Source organism: Polypterus senegalus, chromosome 14 (assembly GCF_016835505.1).
Source record: "Polypterus senegalus isolate Bchr_013 chromosome 14, ASM1683550v1, whole genome shotgun sequence".
Lineage (NCBI taxonomy): Eukaryota > Metazoa > Chordata > Cladistia > Polypteriformes > Polypteridae > Polypterus > Polypterus senegalus.
In genome coordinates, this window is record NC_053167.1 from 111,352,539 (window position 1) to 111,379,500 (window position 26,962).

The window sequence follows — 26,962 nt, forward strand, 5'->3', positions numbered from 1 at the left end:
TGTCATTGTTTCCTTAGATTAGAGAAAACTCCATTTTATTTTTTTTTAGTAATGTTTAAAGTAAAATGATAATAGTCTTTACTTCTGTTGGATTCAGACCTATCTAAACTCTGGATAAGCAAATAATAAAGTAGTAGTTTGACAATCTCTCTTTAGTATTTCTTCATCTTACCTAAATGAATAAACTACCGGAATATTTTGTGGTGATAAAAATGTAATCCATTCATCATGTGTCTCAAACTGTTTTTATAATTACAACGTCCGAACAGGCAGAAACCGACCTTGGATGGGGTTTCATTGTACTGCAGGGTAATAGCCAATTTAGACTCACTAGTTACCCAGTACAGCAGAAAAACCCCCAAACACAGAGAGAACAAACATATTACAAACAGTCCATTGCCAGGAGCTGTGAGGCAGTCTCACTATCCTCTGGGCCAACTAACATGTGCTTCACTAAATTCAATTTATCAGCTTTCAAAATAAAGCACTTTAACTTTCCCCAAAGGCATACATAACAAAATTTTCTAGCAGAGCAGCAATTAAAATCCAACGACCTTTAACAAATCAACTCTTAAATATTCAAAGTAAAAGGTTTACAATTCAAAAACATACTGACATTGGAACATGCCAGGGCTTTGTTTTGTATGAAATACAGAATACAAAAACAACAATAGAAAATTTAGAACAAGATACACAATTTACTTCACAAAAAGACTATTTCCTTATAATTTATTTAAATGAATTAATACTTGACCTTCAACAACCATCTAAGTGAATTCAATTACTTGGTACAGTGCCTTTCATAAAGCTATTAGACCAAAAGGAATTAACAAATGTTTCCATGGAATAAAGCGAGCTGTCACACAAGAATAGCTATAATGGCAACAAAGATGCAGACAATAGAATGCACATCTAGTAGATCACTAAGAAAAATAGCACTCACAAATAAAGAATCATAAATAATGACTTCAACCATCAAACTATAAAAACACAATAGCGGCAACAAATTGAGTAAATGACACACTGATACATTGAGGCATTTTAGTCAATAATTGCATCTTCAGCTTAGATTATTAAAATGTGTTACCTTTATTCATTATGGTGGTTTTTGTTCTTATACTTCACTTTGAGCCTGAGCAGACAAAAAGTGAACAGACGATACTCTGAAGGCTTAATATAAGTCTTTTCTCCATCTGTCAGTCTGACCGCCTAGCCAACCATCACTTAAGCGTACACACCCATACCCACTGACTAAACGGCTACTCTATCACGGCTAAAAAGAATGAGAAACCAAGCTCAAGGCAAACTTAATAAAGAAATCATACAGTACATTCATACAGAAAAAAAGACATTCTAATGCAAAACTTGTCAAAAAATTATATTGGCAATTAAAATGAAGCTGGCCTTAAGAGGTTAATCCTTCAATGACACAGGAGCAGGGATAATTAAATTGTAGGCCCTTTGAATATAAAGAAAAGCAAGACCATTAAGACTTTTTAACATTAAGATGATATATACTGTACATCACATTTAAGCCCAAGCTGTCTAACAAAGAGACTGTTACAATTATAATTTTCTACATTATAGGAAGCTTGTATGTGAGATCTTTCTTCTTGTTGCATTTCTATTGCATGCTCTTTGCAGAGGACTAGAAACTGGCTACAATAAACCTAAAACTGCAGCTGTGTTGTTGACATAACTAAATTATATGTGTCTCAACAGTTCGGCAACCCTGTTATCAAGGAGTCCGGAGGCCCATAATTAAAATAGAAAATTAAAGCCATGTGTATGAAGAAAGATTTCATACAATCTTCATGTTTCAGCAAGTGTGGCTAGTTTGATTCTTATGAATGTGTATAAATACAAACAAAAGGGTACTGACTGGAATTAGTTGGAGGGTGGGCTTTCACTCCCCCTTTAAAATTTTGCAGGCAATGTCTCAGAATCTGGTATAAAGCCAAACTTCATTAAACAAATGTGTAAGGCAGCCATGCACAGAATAAACTCTAGCTCAATATGCGCAAAGCATCTAATTAATCAACTTCAAATTTTTTATCGAGCACATCTGTCCATCTGTCACATCTGTAATATTGTCCAAAATGTTTCCAGGGCAAGGTCCAACCTGTGAACATTACAATCAAGCTCCAGCATCACAAGGCCACAAATTTTGAGCGTTCACTAAATTAACATCATTCTGGACAAATGCCTATCAGACAGCATTGGTGTCACAATCACTACTAATCCATTAACACTGTGTTTGGTGTACTCCCCAGTTGGGCTTAAAGTGGAGAAGGACAAACAAATTCTAGTTGCCTTTACTACACTATTGGCACATAGACTTATCTTGCTCAACTGGAAGAATCCTAACCCACCTCTGTTAACACTAGAATTACCACAGCCTACGAAAAAACTCGTAGATCTGGCCCACATCTCTCCATCAGCATCTTTTGTCCTGTAAATGTGCCGATAAAGACAAGCAGCAAGCAGCCTACTATTCCATCCCCCCACCGCTGCAGAACATGCACATGTTCTCCCAGCTCATGCCATCATTGATTATCTGGGAGTGAAGTGCTGGAGTTGTAGAGTGGAAATAATAGATCGTTATTTGGAACACATGCATTTCATGTGTGTTCTGTTTCTACAATAATCTGTGTAAACACATTATTAAAACAGAAACGTTTTTTATATTTTAGTAGTAAATGACAAAATGTTGGCATAAACTATATAATGTGTGAAGCCTGAAGTCCAAAGATCGAATAAACACTTTCACAAAAGGTTCAAGGACGATACAACAGCTTCCGTGGCGTAGCGGTAAGATTTGCAGAGTTGTAATCAAGAGTCCCCAGTTCGATCCCGACTGCCTCCTATATTTGCTGTTTTCAGTAGTGAGCTGCTCTTATTGTTAATATAATACAGTTCACATATACATTTGGTTTGTATCTGTATCGGTGTACATTTATAGGACTTGTAAAAGTTACCTTTTTTCCACTTTTATTCTCTCAGTCACTATTATGATACATACTACCGCCCTAGGGATCTGACACTGTTAGTTTCTATTTGAAACTGGGAATAACTGTAGATGTGAGTGGTGTTTTGAGGCAATAGAACTGGGCATTCTCTGATTTGGTGGGATAAAAGCTGACACACAAACGCTGGTGAATCTGCCTTCTTCATATCTCATTCTCACTTGATTTTTTCTTATTCAGTTTTATTGAGTGTTCCTGTTCACGCTGAATTAGTATGCACCTCATGGTCTATGATGTAAAAAAAAAAAAAAACCCCAAAAAAACAGAGACATAGGTATATATGTTATTTGGAATTACAGTAATCCCTCGTTATATCGAGCTTCGACTTTCGCGGCTTCACTCTATCGCGGATTTTAAATGTAAGCATATCTAAATATATATCACGGATTTTTCGCTGGTTCACGGATTTCTGCGGACACTGTGTCTTTTAATTTATGGTACATGCTTCCTCAGTTTGTTTGCCCAGTTGACTTCATTCAAAGGACGCTATTGGCAGATGGCTTAGAAGCTACCCAATCAGAGCATGTATTACATATTAACTAAAACTTCTCAATGCTATAAGATATGCTTGATTATTCTTTTGACTGCTTGATTGTTTGCTTGTCTCTGCCTCTCTCTCACCCTCTCTGATATTCTCTGCGCCTGACGGAGAGGGTGTGAGCAGAGGTGCTGTTTGCACAGAGGCTGTTTGCTTAAAAGATACTGACGCTCCTCTAAAAAATGCCGCTTTATTGCGGTGCTCGGCATATTTAAAAGCAACAAAAGCACACGTATTGATTTTTTGATTGTTGCTTTAATCTCGCTCTCTCTTCTGACGTTCTCTGTGCCTGACGGAGGAGATGTGAGCAGAGGGGCTGTTTGCTTAGAAGATACTGACGCTCCTCTGAAAAATGCCGCTTTATTGCGGTGCTTCGGCAAACTTAAAAGGATACGTATTGATTTTTCGATTGTTTGCTTTTCTTTGCGAGCGCTCGAGCTCTCTCTTAAATTCTCTTCTCCTGATGCAGACACTCCTTTGAAGAAAAGATATATTTGCATTCTTTTAATTGTGAGAAAGAACTGTCATCTCTGTCTTGTCATGGAGCACAGTTTAAACTTTTGACTAAAGGGTGTTATTTCATGTCTAGAGGGCTCTAATAATGTTAACAGTGTGGGAGAGTTTATAAGGGCTTAAAATATATAAAAATAACTATACAAACATATGGTTTCTACTTCGCGGATTTTCATCTATCTGGGGGTTCTGGAACGCAACCCCTGCGATCGAGGAGGGATTACTGTATTCATTTTATGACCTGTAGTACATTTCAGAAAATATTGTGGCACAGATGCAACATTATTCATATTATTCGTATTCTGTCACATAACATCTTGTGCTTGTAATCAGTGACCACATGTTTTTTTTTCCCCCTGATCTTGTCAGTGTCCACGCTGCTGTATGGGCTGTTTCTTTCGTACTCCAGGACATGCATAGGAAAGAATAGTACAGAGAGGTCAGTTCAGAGCTATATGCAATTATCAAATTCAAATGTTAACAGTTCACACACACGCAAGGAACATCCTTCCTACATTTACAACATGTGTACCTGTTGCAATGTACACACTTCTCTCTATGCTATGGTTTCTATTACATTGAAAGATCTTTGGACCTCAGGCTTCAAACATTACATAGTTTATGCAAACATTTTGTCATTTACTACTAAAACATGAAAAACGTTTCTATTTTAATTATGTGTTTACACAGATTATTGTAGAAACGGAACACACATGAAATGCATGGATTCCAAATAACAATCTATTATTTCCACTCTAAAACTCCAGCACTTCACTCCCAGATAATCAATCAAGGCATGAGCTGGGAGAACATTGTGCACATTATGTGGCGCTGGGGGGGATGGGATAGCAGGCTGCTTCCTGCTTGTCTTTATCGACACATTTACAGGACAAAAGACGCTGATGCGGAGGTGCGAATGGATTTAAGGTGGGCCGGATCAATGAGTTTTTTTGTAGGCTCTGGTAATTCTAGTGTTAAGTCAGTGGGTAACTGATGTTATATACTATTTGAAATTGTAAAATATTTAATTCTAAGAGGATCTGTTGAAAACTTTTATAAAACCTGGCAGGATCTAATCAATAATATTTTAGAATAAGTACTTATATTGGTGAGAAAGACTCGTTTCTCTCTTTACTATTCTCAAAAGGTTTACTCTGGCTGTTGGCCCTCTCTTTCTCATGGGTAAGGGTTGAATTTAATTTAGTTTTGTTAAATTTTACTTCATTGTATTGAATGTTATATGCTTTAAATAAATTCAATACAAGTTTAAAAAAATAAATAAATAAATAAATGTGCCCTGACAAAAGTTTTAATTTTTGCCACTTGCACTCTGCTCCTCACATATAACCACTCGTTGACAATCACAAGTAAATCCTTACATCAAGACCTCTCAAGTTATGACTTTAAATATTGACATTCTATACAAATATTGTTTACCAAATTCCACTCATCCATCTTGCTAATCCACTTACCTGGGGTAGGCTCATGGGGCAGCAGAAGCCTCTCCTTGCAATTACAGGGCACAAAGCAGGAACAACACCTGGACAGGTGCCAGTCCATTTGCACAGTAGGGCCAGTTTAACAATTGCAATTCACCTAAACTGCATGACTCTGAGTAGCCTTTGAAGAGTGGGAGGAACAACCATGCTGTGAACCCCGGTTCTCCTTACTGTGAAGCAGCACCACTACCACTGCACCACTGTGCAGCCCAAATTCTATTCCATGCAATTTAATTTAATCTTATAAAATGCATTTATAAAATCAGCACATGAAAATGTTTAAAGGGATAAACAATATTCTGAAATCCTAGAGATCGTTACTAGTTACCTTGATTAAAAAAAAGGTACTAAAGCATTATTTATTAGCGATTGCAGAATTAAAATATGGCAATGTAACTTTAACAGTCTGTATCTGAAATCAATAGTTCCAGAGAATTAAGATTTTACCAAAAAAGGTGCTAGCGTTAACAAAAAATAAAGTCTGTTAGCAATGGAAATATCTTTTTTTCCCAGCAGGCACAAGTAATTTTCACTGTGCATTCATTTAACAGTGAATACTGGGCATACATGTTCTACTGGCTACATTGCTGAACATAATGCCACCAATTCTGAAGGTGTATCCATCACTGACACATCACTGAGTGACCATGAACCGGCACTGCCAAGCCAGGAAAAATTATGATTATTGTAATTTTTTTTTATCATGAGTAAAATTTGAACACTGGCATGTGTGAATTTTGAAAAATAACTTCCACAGATAGTTGTTTTCATGAAACATACTGTAAACATGGCATAGAAAAAGAAAAGAATTTTGAGGAATCAACTGGTATAAAACCCACAACAGAGTGAAGCTTAGAAAAATAATTAGAAAGAGGTTCCAAAGTTCTTCTCTTCTTGTAATTCAAAAATTGTCATCTGGCATTACTATGGCTTCAGGGAATGTTGCAGACCAAGGTTTTTATTTTTTCTGGGACCCAGACAAATGGAACAAAGGTATGATGTAGTATGTTTATCTAATGCAAAGTTTCATTATCTAATCTAACTTTAAAATTTTAAAACTGTTGATAATTTGGGCTGAAAATTATATAAATATATTAAGATACAGGTTAGATAATGTTGTACTTGTTGTTCTAATAACAATGGAAGCTATGAATGGTTGTATATAACAATAATCTACATATGTAATATCTGTATATGCCTAATCCAACTTTAGGATTCTAAAGAGCTGGAGGCTATCCCAACAGCACTGAATAGAAGGTATACAACTTTAGTACCTTACAGGAAAATACAATTAATAAAGTTAAAATAATCAAGCATGCAGGCTATGAGTCTTTTTGGCAATTCCTATTTTCTCTTGAAATCAATCTAGGAATGATCTTGATGGCACTAGTCACATTATTTGTTCTCACTACCATTCAGAGAATACAGATTTTTTTTTCTCATTTCTAAATCCTAATTTTGTGTCTTTCCATAAATTAAAAACAGACTTATTGACTGAGTCTTTTATTTGAAATGTGCAGTCCAGGAGAAGAATCTAAAAAGAACTGCTAAACTAAATGGCAACTATTATGAATCAATAAAGTTTTACCAAAGACTCAAGATGACTTGGTGTGAAAGTAACACTGAATTTGAAATTTGGATTACAAAGGGTCCTTTATCCAATCCAGCTGTTCATAAATTAATAAAACAATTTACCATTTGAAAAATAATGAGGTATAGTGAATATGTTGCCAAAAAATGTAATGTAGTTTATTTTCAGCATTTAGGCAAAAAAATTAAACTATAAACATTTAAGGTTGTACAGTCTTTTGTACAGACACTAAATCTACATTTCATTTTGTAAAGCACTTTGAGCTACATTTTTTTGTATGAATATGTGCTATATAAATAAATGTTGATTGATTGATTGATACACATGTAAATTAAAAATTTACCCATCTGTTATCACATCATTTAAAAATTAAAGGGCACATTCTTTTGAAACCTGGAGATGAACAGTCCAACTTAGAAAAAAAGACACTAAAACACGTTTGTTTGTCATTCTGAAATGAAATAGTGGCAATGACTTTACAATAATGCACAGAAGGAAAAATGTGTTTTTTGTAATAAAAAATAAGAAACACTAACAGTGATGACACATAAAATCAGGTACATTTAAACATAAACCATTCAACAGTAGCAGAAAAAAAGAGCATTAGGAGGAAGAGCTGTGAGTTGTTTCAGTGAAGTCACAGAGGAACACAGTATGTGAACTGCAAAGTCATGGACTGGCCAGGCTGGGGTGTGACTAATCCTTTCTTCACACAAACTCTATTGTGAAGCGATCACATGCCTTGATAATTTGTCCCTTAGAATACTGCATTTAAAAATGAAGTCTACCAGGAGACCCTGAATAAGGTTTTATTACCAGGAAAAACACACACCACAGTTTGCCTATGTTACAGTTGCCATTTACTGTACATACATCACTGGTGCGTGAGAGACATTGACCTGTACATGTATCAGACAATGATGAGCATGCTGGCACTATAATTTTCCACACATTACACATAATTTTTAAACGTTGCAAAGAATGGTCATCTCAGACACTATACTATATAGCAGCAAATCTGTCTTGTACTCAGCCAGAAGTTCTTGATATGTGAGCAACTGTTTAAAATAATACAGGCATGAGTTACAGTACCAAAAAAGCTTAAATTAGTTTTGATTAGGTCTTGCAAAAAAGTGAGGGCACAGTAACTGAGTGATTAGCATTCTGCTCACTAACTCTGGGATGATTTGAGTGTTGAGAGAAAAACTGGAGTGTCTGTAGAACATCCACATGTGAAACAAAGAAATCTTACAGACTCTACACAAACTGTATAATGATTGGCTTGTTTTTTCCCCGTCTCCAGGAGCTATAAGGCAGGAATGCTGACAACTACACTATTAAAGCACCACAAAACAAAACTATGAACAGAAAAAAAGTAAAAACGATGACATTTAACACTTTTATTGGTGGTAAAATAATGATCAAATACAAGTAATTTAAAGCAGGAACACTACTTTGGATTTGGATGTTGATGGAAGAAGGAAAATATAATAATTTTATAGAGACAAAACCAACATAAAGCCCAATAAACCAAGCGCGGGTGTATATAGCAAAATACCCGCGCTTGGCAGCAGAGAAGTAAAAAGAAAAGGAAACATTTTAGTAATAACGTAACATGATTGACAATGTAATTGTTTTGTCATTGTCATGAGTGTTGCTGGCATACATATATATATATATACTAGCAGAATACCCGCGCTTCGCAGCGGAGAAGTAGTGTGTTAAAGAAGGTACCAAAACGAAAAGGAAAAATTTAAAAAATAACGTAACATGGTTGTTAATGTAATTGTTTTGTCATTGATATGAGTGTTGTTCTCATATCTATCTATCTATCTATCTATATATATCTCTGCGGTGGGTTGGCACCCTGCCCAGGGTTGGTTCCTGCCTTGTGCCCTGTGTTGGCTGGGATTGGCTCCAGCAGACCCCCGTGACCCTGTATTCGGATTCAGCGGGTTAGGAAATGGATGGATGGATGGATCTATCTATCTATCTATATATATATATATATGTTGTTCTCATATATATCTATCTATCTCTATCTATCTATCTATCTCTATCTATATATATATATATGTTGTTCTCATATCTATCTATATATATATATCTCTATCTATATATATATATATATATATATATATATATATATATACCTGCTTGGCAGCAGAGAAGTAGTGTGTTAAAGAAGGAAAGAGAAAGAAAAGGGAACATTTTAAAAATAACGTAACATGATTGTCAATGTAATTGTTTTGTCACTGTTATGAGTGTCGCTGTGATATATATATATATATATATATATATATATATATATATATATATATATATATATATATAGTAAAATACCCAGCTTCAGCTTATGTCATGTGTTAAAGAAGTTATGAAAAGAAAAGGAAACATTTTAAAAATAATGTAACATGATTGTCAAAGTAATTGTTTTGTGTATTTGGCGGCAGCGTCACAAAGTTGTTTTCGTAGCTGCATCAGAAAATGTACCACAACGCCTGACACGCCTCCTTTTACTGTTTTCTCACAGCTTGATTGCTGCTGTCATATATATATACACACACACACACACACACACACATACATATATATATATATATATATATACATATATATATACACATACATATCATCATATCTACATATCTATATACATATCTACATATACATACATACATATATATACATACACACACATATATATATATATATATATACATATATATATATATACATACATACCTATCTACATATATATACATATACATACATACACACACACAAATTATATATATGTGTGTATGTATGTATGTATGTATGTGTGTGTGTGTGTGTGTGTGTATATATATACATACATATACTTGTGTGTATGTTTGTATGTGTCTATATGTGTGTGTATAGGTTTGGTCACTGAGTGCAAGGGAAAAATAATAAATTATAGTCTATAAGTTATTAAACAGTAAAACATTAACGTTTTAAGAAGTACAGGTACATTGAAATTACATTTTCTATGTGAACGCTCAAATTTGTGCCTCTGGTAATGTGCCTTACCGCATTTAAAGAAAATTAGTTTTGTGTCCTCTGCAGTGTTAAGAGAGAAAGGCTTTGGTTTGGGATAAAAGGAAAAAGGTGTAAAGAAAGGAAAGTTGCCTTTTTCTTTTATATAGTATAGAGAGATGTGTTCGCTGACGCTATGATCGCCTTTTGGGGACAGTCGCGTGGGTCTTGTGTAGACTGGTGAGACGTCCCCGCCATTAATCGGCTGTGATGGCACTGTCAGTCCTCCACTCCTGTGCGTGTCTTCATAATCCGAGCTGAGGACCTCATAATCGTATACGTGCAAAAGAAAGTGTGAATCGCCTTAATATTATTTTGCCGTGGTGTAGAAAAGGGGTCCCGTGTTTGCACTTGTCTGGGCTATAGCGCAGGGGAGGATGAAAAATTAAAAGTGCTCACTTTGACTTAAGGCAGAAGCGCAGTCAGCGCCTCAAAGGCCGGCACAGCTATGCACGCTGCTGGCTGCTCGACTTTTGCTGGGCAGGAGACCCCAGTTTTGCAGACACGCTCATGATATCAAAAGTCTCAGCCTTTGGAGGTCATTCATATATATATATATATATATAAAATACCCGCCAGCAGAGGAGAAGTAGTGTGTTAAAGAAGTAATGAAAAGAAAAGGAAACATTTTAATAATAACGTAACATGATTGACATTGTCATGAGTGTTGCTGTCATATATATGCCTGCCTAAATAAGTCACCCTCGCTTGCTCTTACTTTTTACCGCTCATTTAATCATGGCTAGTGGCGGAAAAATTATAAAATGGAAGGAGGATGGCTTTACCAAAACAATTATTGATGGCTTAATCGATTATTCATAAAGCTTGAATTGGTGATCTGTTTTTCTGTGTTAACCTCATATTTTTTCATACTTCTCAAACTAAGGTGGTGCGAGGGTAAAATGAATCGGGATGCGCTGATCAATGTAATCGTGTACCAGGAAATCATGCATTGACAAAAGCTCCCTTTGCTTGTAATGCAAAGTGTGATTAAATGCATTATTTTTAACGCTTATGGAGCACATGCATCAAGCTTCTCAGCTGTGCTTGTGCTAAGAAAAGGAAAGATTTTAAAAATAACGTAACACGATTGTCAATGTGACCTTTTGTAAGTAGTGCCTGGAGGATTCAGTGTGTAGAAACTCTAGAGACAGTGTGTGTATTAACTTGTGGATTTTTCTGTGAGTATTTGGTGGCAGTCTGACGGTTGCTTCGAAGACGGCGTAGCTAGCTGAGCTCAGCTCAGAGCAAAATGAGATGAATGGGAGGGGAGATGATGACGGACTCCCCACCCGCCTTTAACTGTCAATCCCCACAAACACAGTCTCGAATTTGCATAAGCACACCCCTTCACCTACAATTTTAACTTAGTTACAAAGTGATCAAAACTCGCTTATATCCCGCGCCCTCTCATTAAACTTGTATCCCGCATTACCTGTGGGCATGTGAAACGCCGGCGTTAGCCTGTCTATGAACTTAATTTAAAGTTTAGGTTTACACCTTGCTTTCTTTCCGAGGTAGCAGCACTCATGAATATGGTAGTATATGTCACTCGCCGCTTCTTATTGTTTCGCTGCCTTCTCAATTATATAATGCATGTTTTCTTAAGCGCTTTTGGAGGTCTTCCTGGTTTTCTACGCACTGCTGACAGTCAGTTCACGGATTACGGGGAGGCGGATGATGTCACACTAAACTCCCCCACGCCATTCCAGCTCAACTCCATTACAGTTAATGGAGAAAAATACCTTCCAGTTATGACCATTAGGCATAGAATTTCGAAATGAAACCTGCCCAACTTTTGTAAGTAAGCTGTAAGGAATGAGCTTGCCAAATTTCAGCCTTCTACCTACACGGGAAGTTGGAGAATTAGTGATGAGTCAGTGAGGGCTTTGCCTTTTATTAGTATATATATATATATATATATATATATATATATATATATATATATATATATATATATATATATATATATGGCGCACGGTGATGCAGTGGTAGCGCTGCTGCCTCGCAGTTAGAGATCTGGGTTCGCCTCCGGTCCTCCCTGCGTGGAGTTTGCATGTTCTCCCCGTGTCTGCGTGGGTTTCCTCTGGGCACTCCGGTTTCCTCCCACTATCCAAAGACATGCAGGTTAGGTGGATTGGCGATTCCAAATTGGCCCTAGTGTGTGCTTGGTGTGTGGGTGTGTTTGTGTGTGTCCTGCGGTGGGTTGGCACCCTGCCAAGGATTGGTTCCTGCCTTGTGCCCTGTGTTGGCTGGGATTGGCTCCAGCAGACCCCCGGGACCCTGTATTCGGATTCAGCGGGTTAGAAAATGGATGGATATATATATATATACACACACACACATATAAACATATATATATATATATATATATATATATATATACATATATATATATATACATACACACATATATATATATAATCTACATACACACACACATAAATATACATACATATCTACATATATACATATACACACACACACAAATATACATACATATCTACATATATACATACACACACACACACAAATATACATACATATCTACATATACACACACACACAAATATACATACATATCTACATATATACATATACACACACACATACAAATATACATACATATCTACATATATACATCTACACACACACATATATATTTTATATATATATATATATATATATATATATATATATATATATATATATATATATATATATATATATATATATATATATATATATATATACATACAGTCTTTGGGGAGCACCTGGCTTCTTTTTTTGGCAACAAGTTCGTTTATGGTTGGTATGAGGTTCTGTGTTGTGGAGATTCTCAGGATGGACTGCATGTGTTCATCAGTGAGGCGACTCCTGTGTGCTGTTTTGTTAGTCTTCATGACTGAGAAGAGCTTCTCACACAGATATGTGGTACCAAACATGCACAAGGTTCGAGCCGCATGTAGACGGAGCTGGAGCATTTCTGCGTAATGGAGTTAATAAACTGTGCGGGCCCTGCAGTATCGTACTTTGCCTTCAGTGTGCCATTACACTGCAGCTCAATCACCTCCATCTGAATCTGCACAGGTGCAGTTTCAACATCGACGGCAAATGGGTTGCGAAACAACTCAAAATTCTTTTTTTGCTCTTCAAAGTCACCAAAGCGCGTGCGAACTCAGTGCGCAGTGCGTCAGTTTATCAGCAAAGTGCGTATTTGGGAACACCGTGTGCCGACTTGGTAAAACATTACTTGGCAACAGGGAAAGTGGGGCAAGTTGCACTTGTGCATTTGTGTCTCCTATAAAAGTAGCTTCACTTGAAATCACTTTGTGATTTTGCACGGGTAAAAATGTCTGCTGAAGTGTCAGATTCTTCTTTAACTCTTCTGCTTTCTGTATCTTGTGCATTGCATTCAGGTCTTTCAGGTTATCTTGATGTTTTGTCTCTTTAGTGCCATCTTAGATTAAATTCTGTAATTACAGCCACATTAGCTCCACAAATGAGACACACGGGTTTACCGGCAATGTCAGTAAACATATACTCAGCCTCCCATCGGTTTTTAAAGGCTCCATGTTCAGAATCACCTTTTCTCTTCGCATCGTGGGGTTAGCTTCGCAATAATTTGCAGCATCATAAGCTAGACTTGATTAACACGGTAAGTTCGCAAGGCAGCTGAAGCGCTGCATTATGGGATCTGTAGTTTATTGTGTTACCAGCGCTTCATATCCCCGGGCCATTAATAACAATAATACAGTATATAAAATGATCTCGCGGGTCGGATATAATTACACACCGGGCCAGATGTGGCCCGTGGGCCTTGAGTTTGACACATATGGACTAAATAGAACTTGAAAAGAAATATTTTTTCGAATGTGATCGCGCAATTCAGATCGAGTTGACGCAAGACTACAGTACATCGAGCCCACGTGCTATTGTGGTTTTGCCTGTGTGCCTCAATAAATTACCCTCCCCTCGCTCTTACTTTTTTACCGTTCATCTAATGAATACACTGAGTATGGCTTTACCAAAACAATCATTGATCGCGAATAAAGTATCCATTATTCATAAAGCTTCAATTGTTGATCTGTCTTTCTGTGTTAACCGCATATTTTTTCATACGTCTCAAACCAAGGGGATGCGAGGCTAAGATGAACCGGGAAGCGCACATACATACTCAGTGCATCCCCTCTCGGGAATCGAACCTCGGCGCTAGAGGCAAAGCCTCTACTATTGCACCACGGCGTGCGGTTTGTCTATTTGAGCGTAGCAGTGTAATTCGGTTTTTGTTCAGCACTCTTTGGAACTGTTGCTTTTTGTCTGCGCACTGCGCCAGTTCACGGAGCCGCTGAATATGGTTTTATATGTCACTCGCTCGCTTCTAATTGTTTCGCTGCCTTCTTAATTATATAATGCATGTTTTCTTCAGCGCTTTTTGTAGCTATTCCTGGTTTTCTACGTAATGCGTGATTACGGAGAGGCGTGATGATGTCACACGAAACTCCGCCCCCACGGCTTTCGATCTCAACTCCATTACAGTAAATGGAGAAAAATAGCTTCCAGTTATGACCATTACGTGTAGAATTTCGAAATGAAACCTGCCCAATTTTTGTAAGGAATGAGCCTGCCAAATTTCAGCCTTCTACCTATACGGGAAGTTGGAGAATTAGTGATGAGTCAGTAAGTCAGTCAGTCAGTGAGGACTTTGCCTTTTATTATTATAGATATATGTTTGTGTGTACATATACACACACACACACATATACTATGGGGTGCCAAACAGGCAAATACATTGATTTTCTGAATATATAAAGTCGGCGTCAGAATATATAATTTCAAAACTTGAATATATAAAGTCATTCCCGAATATATAAAGTCAAAACTTGAATATATAAAGTCACTGTCGGAATATATAAAGTCAAAACCTGAATATTTAAAGTCAGCGTTGGAATATATAAAGTCAGCGTCGGAATTTATAAACTCATTCCTGATTATATAAAGTCAAAATCAAAATATATTGATTGAAACGACTCTGAACTGAACTAAGTTAACAAAAATGTATTCAGGAAAATAAATTAAATAAACACTGTTCAGTTAATGTTTTGCAAATCAAGCATGTGCCCTGCCCAGGATTGGTTCCTGCCTTGCGCCCAGTGTTGGCTGGGATTGGCTCCAGCAAACCCCTGTGACCCTGTGGTTGGATTCAACGGGTTGGGAAATGGATGGATATTCCAGCGCTGACTTTGTATATTCCGACGCTGACTTTATATATTGATGTTTTGACTTTATATATTCCAGCGCTTACTTTATATATTCCGAAATATTCCAACGCCATCTTTATATACTCAGGTTTTGACTTTATATATTTGGGAATGACTTTATATATTCAAGTTTTGACTTTATATATTCCAGCACTGACTTTATATATTCAGAAGCATTACCCGTGGGCATGACAAACGCCAGCGGCAGCCTGTCTATGAACTTAATTTAAACTTTAGGTTTACACTGTGCTTTGTTTCCGAAAAAGCAGCACTCATGAATATGGTTGTATATGTCACTCGCTTGCTTCTTATTGTTTCGCTGCCTTCTCAATTATATAATGCATGTTTTCTTCAGTGCTTTTTGGAGCTCTTCCTGGTTTTCTACGTACTGTGTTGACAGTCAGTTCACGTGATTGCGTGGGAGGCGTGATGATGTCACACGAAACTCCCCCACGCCTTTCGAGCTCAACTCCATTACAGTATATGGAGAAAAATAGCTTCCAGTTATGACCATTACGTAGAATTTCAAATGAAACCTGCCCAACTTTTGTAAGGAAGCTGTAAGGAATGAGCCTGCCAAATTTCAGCCTTCTACCTACACGGGAAGTTGGAGAATTAGTGATGAGTCAGTCAGTGAGGGCTTTGCCTTTTATTAGTATAGATATAAAGAAACACATGCAACCTGTGTACCCAAGTAAAAGATTAACACAAAGTTACCAGAAATAGGTTATGAGCAACTTGTATGAAAAGCAAATTTAAAATACTGTATAGTCCTGACTAAATATAAAAAACAAAACAGTTACATCAATTATGAGTTTAAAATGTTACATACACATGCTTTTAGAGACTTTCTCCATGGCAACAGAGTGATATACAAAGCATAACTAATATGAACAGTCACTTGGGTCTAGTTAGGTTTGTTGAGGTATTAAAAATGAATGATGGTTATCTCAGTGTAGAAGAAAAAAAAAATTAATGCTGATACATTTCTATATGGACTTGTTGAAGCTGAAACACTATAAAGTGATATAAGTATTCTGTACCAGGTGATTTTTGAAAAAATATTCTTTTAAGTATGTAATAGAATAAGAAGAAAAAATACTACTGAACAAGAAAACAATTTTCACAGAAGGTGAATACGAGCTTGCAAAGATATACAATGGCATGGCTACTAATCTATAATAATAAACGTCTGCTCGTTGAGGTGTGTGTCTGTCCGGCCCGGAAGTGAGAGGTGGAGTCGGGGTAAGGGTTCCACCTCAAAGGAAACAGAAAACTCGCTTAGCCACTAATAATAACACAAGCGAGGCCAGCATATCAGCAAAATGAAAACCTCCGAAGAAAGACAAAGTCGCTTAGCCGCTAACATCAGCAAAACTGTGTCCCTTTAACTTTTCCTTCTACCGCTAATGCACAAGCGATGCGAGTACGTCGGCAAAATGAAACCTTCTAGGAGAGAGATGCCCAGAGTAGTTCCTTTCAATCACCTGACAGCTCTATGTTTCAATTTTTTTTCTGATTATTTCAATAGTTTCAAGCACCCCAGGCTTTTTACAGCACAGGCTTACACAGCTAGTCTATAATAAAAACAATTGCAGTGTTTTTTAATTAAAGTATTCTTTAATTTCAACTCTATACTCCAATTTACAATGGCATATTTTCTTATGCTCTGCCTAAGTATAATAGTGTAAGGCAGTCTTTTTTGCGGCTTGGGGACAGCCATAAAATCCAGATCTATTATCAATTCAAGTGGTTATAAAGTTCTCCTTATAATGCTATTATAACACTACCACTAATTAATGAATACATGCAGCAAATGCGGCAGTCATAGATTATCCAAAATGCCTACTTCTCCACATGACTAGCAATGAGAGCCCACTACCTCATGCTGATTTTCAGGCTGTATATAGTGAGAAAAAGGTGACTTTGGATTAATGAATGGGCACTGGGATTAATGAAGAAAGATCATCTACTATCTAAAGAAGTGGCCATAATCACACTCTCCTCTTGAGGCCCTAATTATGTAATAAGAGGAAAAGGCCTTCAGCAGTTTACTCACATGAAGATCAAGTGCTGCAAAGATTTGTCTTTCACTGTGCTGCTTATTAAAAAAGGCTACTGTTAGATCCCTACAGTGAGTCTTATATCTTCTGGATGTCCTACACCTCCCCCCACCCAAGTGTTTTTCAGCAGATCAAACAACCTTCCAAATTACCTAAAGTAAACGCATACAGAAATAAACTGCAAAAAAATATAAATTAAACTAAGGCATAATTTATACCACGTGACCATCATCATCATCAAGCCCTTCCGTGAGAACCCTAAATCCGAAGAGGACTGTTTCATTTATGTTAGGTAGAATGCCCAGAGGGGACTGGGCGGTTTCATGGTCTGGAATCCCTACAGATTTTATTTTTTCTCCAGCCGTCTGGAGTTTTTTTTGTTTTTTCTGTCCCCCCTGGCCATTGAACCTTACTCTTATTCGATGTTAATTAATGTTGATTTATTTTGTTTTATAATTGTGTCTTTCATTTTTCTATTCTTTAATATGTAAAGCACTTTGAGCTACTGTTTGTATGAAAATGTGCTATATAAATAAACTAGCAAAATACCCGCGCTTCGCAGCGGAGAAGTAGTGTGTTAAAGAAGCAATGAAAAAGAAAAGGAAACATTTTGAAAATAACGTAACCTGATTGTCAATGTAATTGTTTTGTCACTGTTGTGAGTGATGAGTGTTGTTGTCATATATATATATATATATATATATATATATATATATATATATACACACACATACATAAACATATATATATATACATATCTATACATATACACATATATACATACATATAGATATCTACATATATACACACACATATATACACACACATACATACATACACACACATATATACACACAAATACATATATACTGTATATATACATACATATCTACATATATACACACACAGCTATTTCGTATCAGTGCAATACGCTGTTTGTTAAAACGGTTGACTCCCACTCTTACGTGCAATAAAAAATCAAATCATTCAGTTGTCTTTGCTCATATGTCATTTTAGAGCTGGACGCCTGGCATCTTTTTTTGGCCACAAGTTCGCTTCTGTTTGCTGTGAGGTTCTGTGTTGTGGAGATTCTCAGGATGGATTGCAGGTGCTCATCAGTGAGGCGACTCCTGTGTGCTGTTTTGTTAGTCTTTATCACTGAGAAGAGCTTCTCACACAGATGTGTGCTACCAAAAATGCACAAGGTTCGAGCCGCATGTAGACGGACTTTTTTTGTTCTTCAAAGTCACCAAAGCGCCGTGCAAACTCAGTGCGCAATAACTCTAGCTTCGCGAAGCGCTGCATTATGGGATCTGTAGTTTATTGTGTTACCAGCGCTTCATATACCCGGGCCATTAATAACAATAATACAGTATATAAAATGATCTCGGGCGGATATAATTACACGCCGGGCCGGATGTGGCCCGCGGCCCTTGAGTTTGACACATATGGACTAAATAGAACTTGAAAAGATATATTTTTTCAAATGTGATCGCAATTCAGCTAGAGTTGACGCCCGACTACAGCCTGCATGCCTCAATAAGTCATCCTCCCCTTGCCCTTACTATTTTTACCATTCATCTAATGAATACACTGAGTATGGCTTTACCAAAACAATCATTGATGGCGAATAAAGTATCCATTATTCGAGTATGTAGATCGGTATATATATATACATATATATATACCCGCGTATCGCAGCGGAGAAGTAGTGTGTTAAAAAAGCTAGAAAAGAAAAGGGAAGATTTTAAAAATAACGTAACATGACTGTCAATATACAGTATTTGTTTTGTGAGTGTTACTGAGTGTTGCTGTCATCAAGGATTTGATTATCATTATTTCTTTCAATCAGGTTCGTATTTGTAGGATGTGTTGTGTTCAACTTACATTCCGTGTTTGTCAATCGTTGTAAAGATGACAGGTTTCATTCATCGATTCGTTTCTTACTGCATCAATAAACAGCTCGTCTTCTTCTTTATCTGAGAGCTGACACACTGCATGCACGGGTTTTTACACTGTCTTCCTTTAGCGGACATTGACTTTTTCCAACGTGTGCTTTGTTCCCACAGTAGTTGGATTTATGAATATGCTTGTATGTATGAGACGCTTCATATTTTTGCTGCCTTTTCAATTGTGTAATTCGGTTTTGTTCAGCCTTTTGGAACTGTTGCCTTTTATCTGTGCACTGCGTCAGTTCACGTGAGCCACTCGGTGTTCATGCATCGAAGGTTCCCAGCTGTGCTGGTGCCATCTCGTGCTATGTCCATGGCTGTATTTAATGTTTCCTTAGTCCTCGCACTTAAAACTTTCTCTCGCAGTTTCGCTGAGTTTGTGTCAAACACCACCCTGACCATCTCATCTTCCTCTCCATAAGCACAGTCCTTCACCCGTGAATATTTAGTGGGAGTTTGCTATTGGATTGCCGCTGACGGACGGCCTTATATGGGCAGGCACTAAATTACAAACGCCAGCGGCAGCCTGTCTATGAACTTAATTTAAAGTGTAGGTTTACATCGTGCTTTGTTTCCGAAGTAGCAGAACTAATGAATATGGTTGTATATGTCACTTTCGCCGCTTCTTATTGTTTCGCTGCCTTCTCAATTATATAATGCATGTTTTCTTCAGCGCTTTTTGAGGTCTTCCTGGTTTTCTATGTACTGCGTGATTACGTGGGAGGCGTGATGATGTCACACGAAACTCCCCCCACGGCGTTGAAGCTCATCTCCATTACAGTAAATGGAGAAAAACTGCTTCCAGTTATGACCATTACGCGTAGAATTTCGATATAAAACCTGCCCAACTTTTGTAAGGAAGCTGTAAGGAATGAACCTGCCAAATTTCAGCCTTCCACCCACACGGGAAGTTGGAGAATTAGTGATGAGTCAGTGAGTGAGTGAGTGAGTGAGTGAGTGAGTGAGTGAGTGAGTGAGGGCTTTGCCTTTTATTAGTATAGATGTTGTTGTTGTTGTTGTTGTATAATACAGAGAGACTATCAAATGAATCTAATGAAATATTTAAATAATTAGTATATCATGCTTAAAACAGAAGTGTGGGATTCTAATCTTGGTGGACAGTAACACATCAGACTAAAACACTTAATAACATCCATTCACAAATAGGGCAGCACAGTCGTACAGTGGTAGCACACTGGTTCACAATAATTAAACCAGGATGCATGAAGTTTGCATATTCTCCCCATGTGTGAGTGGGATTACTCTCACTACCCAAGGACAAGCAGGTTAGTGAATCAGCGAAGGTAAATTGGTCCTTCTGTCCAGGGTATATTCCTACTTTGTGCCCTATGCAAGCTGGGACAGGCTCAAGTGCCCAACATCTCCAATATGGATTAGCCCAGCATCTCCAGTCTGGATTATGCACGCCAGAAAATGGAATGCCATGACATTCACAATTAATGAAGTCTGGCTTTCCTTTTGTTTAGTCTTCTTTATAGATACAGCCAAGATCAAGGACTGTGCTTCTCTTTATTAATGTGCAAAATGGATGGAGGAAAAAATATATCTTAAATAAATCTACTACTTGTCACACACGTGCACATGGGGGGCAGCTAAAGGGCTTGAGTGAAGGCAGTTCGAAGGCATGCCGGGATGTGGCAGAGTACACTGACTCTTTTTCTCCCTTGCCTGTAGACCATTCCCGGGGGATTCCACCTGGCTCTCCTGACATCATTTCCAGGACCGAGCCAATGGAGGTCGACCACACCAGCTCCAGCCCCTCTGATGTCACGTCCGGCTGTGATCCAATGGTTGAAGACCACGTGCTTGATCCTTATGACCTCACTTCCTGTCTTCCCCTTTAAAAACCTGCCCCTTTTGCCTTTTTCCTCAGTCTCATTTTGGACTCCGTTGTATGCACTTCAGTGCTGGTTATTTTGATAAAAGCGACTTTTGCAGCCAGGATACCATATTACATGGGTGGCTGCCCCAAACCTTTATCTGTCTATGTCTCCTTTTTGTGACATACTGTATATGCTGTGATGAAATCCAAAGGATATTATGACTGACTGAATTAAGTATTCCATATCCCTGAATGAAACTCATTTTCCTTTCCCAACATAATTAGAAATTACATTTTTACTGAAATTGAACTTGTTTTGTTAAATTGGTTGATGAATGACGATTGCCGTTGTTCATATATTCACTGTTTGTATCAACATTTCTTTCTATAAACCTCATTAAATCAACATTTGTGTAAATTATGTGCTTTTGGAAACACAGCTGACCTGGTCAGCAGGTGCTTTCCAATGAACATCATTCCTGGGTCCAGTTCCAGAAATGAGTCCCAATATCGCAGAGGAGTATAAACTAGATTTTCTGAAAACATTCAGTGAAGTGTAATTTTAAAATGCTCTTATTCTCTTCCTTCCTCTTATATTAACTGAGTAGGACTGAAAAGCTGGATAATGTTGCTGAGTTGAGGAAAGTCTGATATGGCAAACTCCATTGGTTCTCACCAGAAAAACAGAATGAAACTGTGATGAAATAAAGTGAAATGAATCTTGAGCAGATTAAATAATACATATTAGGAGAAATGCACATGGTTTGGCTTTGAACACACCACTGAGAAAAATCATTAATAATGAATTGAAAAGTTTCATTAAGACATTAAAGCATAATACTAATGAAAAGCAAAGTACATAACCTTACAAAAAGAAAATGTCCAAGACTTACCTTTATTGAAGACGATGCGTAGATCATATCCTCCAAAGTGAAATGGCAGCATCGGTTTAAGTTTTCTTGACAAAACTCCTGAATTAACTGGAGGTTATATAAGCTGTCTGCTAGAGACATGGTTTCTTTTAAGCATATATCTGTAATAAAATACAAAGTGAAGTTTACGTAATTAGTGCTTTAATGTATGGTGGATGAACAAAAAAAAAAAAGAGTACTATTAACAAAATGCAAAGTACGGTGAGAACATGATGCTGCTAGCATAAGGTTTTAATGACCTGTATCCATTTATCTAGTCATTTTTTTAACTCACTCAATCCATTCTGGCTTGTGTGGGACAATGTTTTTCCTGACAGGAACAAGGTGAGAAGCAACTCTGTACAGAACACCACTCCATCATAGGGTACACTTACACAGGGCTAATTTTAAATTGAAAATTAACAGGCATGTCTTTAGTAAGTGCAAGAAAACTCCAAGTTAACATAGACAAACTTCAATAATAACTTCAATAATAAAGCATTTGGCCCTGGAAATCAAACTAAGGACTCTGGCTGTATCAAGACAGCAGCTCTGATATTAAAAAAAGGCAGCTGGGCTTTAACTATACTGTGGTCCAAATTAACTACTTGTATCTTCTAATGATTATAGATTTTTGTTTTCTCTGCCTTTTTTCTGTCCATGACAACAAAATAAGAATCATTTGCATGTCTGAACTTTTACACATATATAGTAAGTGATGTTTGGCTTTTAAAATTTTTATTATACATTTTTATATAAAAATAAAAAAAAAATTGTTAACTAAAAAAAAAACTTCAATAAAAATAATCAAACCCAAAAACTAAATGAAACAATAAAAATTACTATTAAATAAATTATGTTTTTGTTTTATTAATTTAGGCCATGCTGCCGACAATTGATTTCAGCTGTAGAAAGTGCTCTTCCAATACCTTACTAGTACACACAAATGAATAAGCTGTCTGAACAAACAAAAAAAAAGCCCTCTGGTGAAATTTCAGTTACAGGGTGGCATAGAAACAAACACAATTTAAAAAAAATAAAAAATAAAGAATGCCACAACTGTAAAGAAACAACAACAAAAAAGAAAATGCTTTAAGAAAGCAAATCATACTAATCTGTGCTTCCAACCTGTAAATTTGGAACAAAACTAATAACAGGTCTAAACTACATAGACAAGGCCACTTTAGTCCGCCAGCGTCCTTTGTCTTCTAAATGTACTGATAAAGAGAAGCTTGAGCAGCCGCTATTCCATCCACTATTCAGTAAAATTCCTGCCTTCAAAATTACTATGAATTGATTTATCATAATTTTAAAAGTTGAAAGACATCAGTAACTAATACTTAAATTTTTTGGCCAATGAACAAAGTTAAATGTCTAGTAAGATAAAATCTTAATAGTAAGCACAAGCAATTGCGCTTTTATTCAAAATATAACTGCAGAAACAAAAATCCGCCTTAACATGCGACATTGACAGTAGTTTATTGTAATTGTCTCCGTAGTTCAATAGAATCTGCCCCGCTTGGGAATCAAGAGGTCGCGAGTTCGATCCTGCCCCTCCGTCTTGAGAAGTAAACTGCTCTTAGTCTTACTGTTTTAGAATAAAAGCATACATTTGATTTCAGTCTGTAAGGCACAGTTGTGGAGAAGAGGGACCTCTCAAACTCATTGTGGAATGAAATGCAGCTATTGCACACGTTAAAACCAATGAAAAGCAGTAGAGCTAAAAGATATAATGACATCAACAAAATCAAGCCATTGCAGAGCAGGAGGGATTATAGTTCCTTTTGCATTAATTCACATGGCATAGGCATTCTGTCTACTTTCATGGTTAAAGAATGAAAAATGACATTTGGAGGAAGCCTAAAATCAATCTTGGAAGTCAAAGGGCTGCAATTAATTGATTTAAAAGTCGATCTTCGTACTGTGACAGATTTTTTTTTTTTTTTTGTTCTTTATTTTGCCTTATACAATTTCTTGCATTAGGAATTTATTAGTTTTTGCATACCCCTTGGGGTCAGAGCACGGAGTCAGTCACTGTATAGCACCCCTGGAGCAACTGAACAGAGTAGGATCTCTTTTGGCAGGGACAGGAATTCGAACCGGCAACCTTCAGGATACCAGCAGAGATCCTTAGCCTCAGAGCCACCACTCCACCCAAACGATTTCCATCAGGATTTAGTATTAGGACTTGAAACCTTTAAGCTATAATAAAAGATTCTTTAATACTGTGTAAAATGAGATTACGGTTGATGAATTAACAAAATAAACCCCTAGGAAGTCAGTCAGTTATGGTGATTTAAAAGTACTCAGTATGCTTTACTTACACACAAAAGATCATACATGTAAACTGGCACCAAACTCTTGGTAAAGCAATAGAAAATAGCTAAAGATTTATTTTTTTATAGTTGTGCACCAGTGTGACTATCAACAAATAATTTTCTTTGTACTTTAAAGTGCAAAACCAAAACATTTAATTATTGTCTTATGTCTGACACTGTAGAGATTTTATTTTAGTCTCTTACAAAAATTATAAATATGAACTTTAACAAAACTGTGCACTTCATAATATTTTATTCTATTGTCATACAAGATATTACGTCTTAAGGCTGATCATATATAAAATTTGTTTGTAGCCAATATTTCGATATACTAGCCCTAGTATCTGTCAAAGACAGGTAACAGAATAATTTATTAATACTTATTTCTTACATTTGTGTACCTTCAGCTCCTTTCCTCTATATTCGCATGTGTCCGAATCTCTCTTCACTAACACTCTCTTTCTCAAGCGAGTTTAAGTTTTTGTAGTCCAAGGTGTACAGTTCTTCAAGATCATCAAAGGCATGGATACGTTTGAATAACAAAATGCTAAATCATGTACTTGAGAACACCACTGGAAATTAAGGGGAGGCAAGTTTTAGATGGAGGGCAAAAAGTACTTTCACAAAAAGCATTGAAGTTTTGCAGCTAATGTGGAATGTTTGATACCTAGTTGGGACGACTGAGTTGTTAGCTAACGAAACTAGCTTGACAAATGAGCAGACTCCACACTATTCCAGTGTGGTGCTGAGGTATCATCTGTTGCATGGCTGCACTTGGGTCCCAGTCTGGGTGGTTCGTTGTGTGGTGGGTGTAGCAACGCACTGTAATCAGCGCATGCTCCAAACCTCCTCCTCCTGTTTGTTAAACATCTTATTGTTCTTATATGCTAAGTGACAAAGAATGCAACAACATGCAACTTAACAGAATCTACAGCTGCCCAGATGCTGCTCTTCATGTTAAAGTCATATGTGGCTTTACAACAACCACATCACCCATACATACCTATGTGAAATACGCAGCAAAGCATCTACTAACATACAGTAGAATTTAAAATAGCCTGTTGCCTGAAAACCTTGTGCCTCCACAAAGCAAACTGAGGCTAACACTAAATTTAATACATTTTTTCTAAATAAAATATCTTACTAGTTGATTTTTTCTTCCACAGTTTAATGATCAAACTTCAATTTATAGATAGGTAAAAACATAATACAGAAAAATACACTACAAAAGAGGAATTGAACTTGCAGGATGTATCCCTCGGAATCTGTTCAAAAAATAGAATTTAAAAATTAGGCAAGCTCAGAAAAATGAAAGCTTCACAGTACAGTATTGCCTTCATTGCTTTTGTACAGTAGCATCACAGCTGTGGTTACTTTCAGGCATTCATCACAGAGCAGATATAAGAACTCTTGACAGTAGTTTTCAACAGTTGAAATATATCAGTAACAAAGGGCTGGCTTGTGCAGCTGGCAACAGTGTTCCCAATAGCCACTTGGGGCTTTGTACTAAAGTCATGCCAGAAACTGAACACTGAACCTTACAGTACAAAAAGATGCATTCTGGTCAGACACAGTAATAAAAAATTATGACAAATTACCTTCCAACTTAACCAAGTCAGGGCAATAGAAATGTATCAAGGCAGCCAGGGCACATCCATCAGTGCTGTCCTTTAACAAGTTTTCCACAGGTGGAATGCAAGGCATTTGCCTTGGCATTGTCTGTTCCTTCCGGTATCGGGCCTGAAATGAAGAAGAGCCATATCCATAACCAGATTTCTTCACACAGGAAAAATAAGGGTCATTATACTTTGGAATCTTCTAATACAAAATTCAATATTTACATACTGTAATTACTATATTCCCATCAAAGAAACTCAGAAAATAATGGTCTTAAACATGAATCTAAAAGAGTGTACAGAACTACTGTATACCCAATATTCAACTATTAATGAATTCTTATGAAATACTGTGAATGTGTACATTTCAGGCTACACAGTAATTTTACTGACACCATCCCTTAAAACACTATTAAACATGATGTCATTTTTAACTATTATTTTCAGAATGTGACTTAAAAATGGTAATGCTAAATAGTTTTTAGCTATATGTGAAAAGGATGACAAATTGATGGTCTACTAGAGTCATGTGTGGTTATTTTCAGAAGTTACTCCTTAGAACCCTTTGGCTCAGTCTATATTTTTTTGCAAGAGAAGTAGTATTTGAGATGATTAAAACAGAGCATCATTTTTATATTTAAAAACTGAAATGAAATGCCATGAAAAATATACTGTAATGTTCCTTCTTTTGGAATTCTCTGCTTGTGAGGGTAAAGATTTGAACAATTACCATGTTCTGCTGTATTTTTATAATGGTCTTATTGATAACTA

The 26,962-nt window shown here is 36.8% G+C and overlaps 1 protein-coding gene across 7 annotated transcripts in view; it reads right to left on the bottom strand.

Annotated features, from left to right (window-relative positions):
• Positions 1 to 26,962, bottom strand: part of camsap2a (calmodulin regulated spectrin-associated protein family, member 2a) — a 200,446-nt gene that overhangs the window by 51,525 nt on the left and 121,959 nt on the right. For all 7 annotated transcript variants that reach the window (XM_039735962.1, XM_039735967.1, XM_039735966.1 and 4 more), the window contains 2 exons: positions 26,174 to 26,315; positions 22,240 to 22,379 (listed from right to left, as the gene is read on the bottom strand). In XM_039735962.1, the coding sequence (XP_039591896.1) occupies positions 22,240 to 22,379; positions 26,174 to 26,315 (282 nt within the window). The remainder of the gene's footprint in view (positions 1 to 22,239; positions 22,380 to 26,173; positions 26,316 to 26,962) is intronic.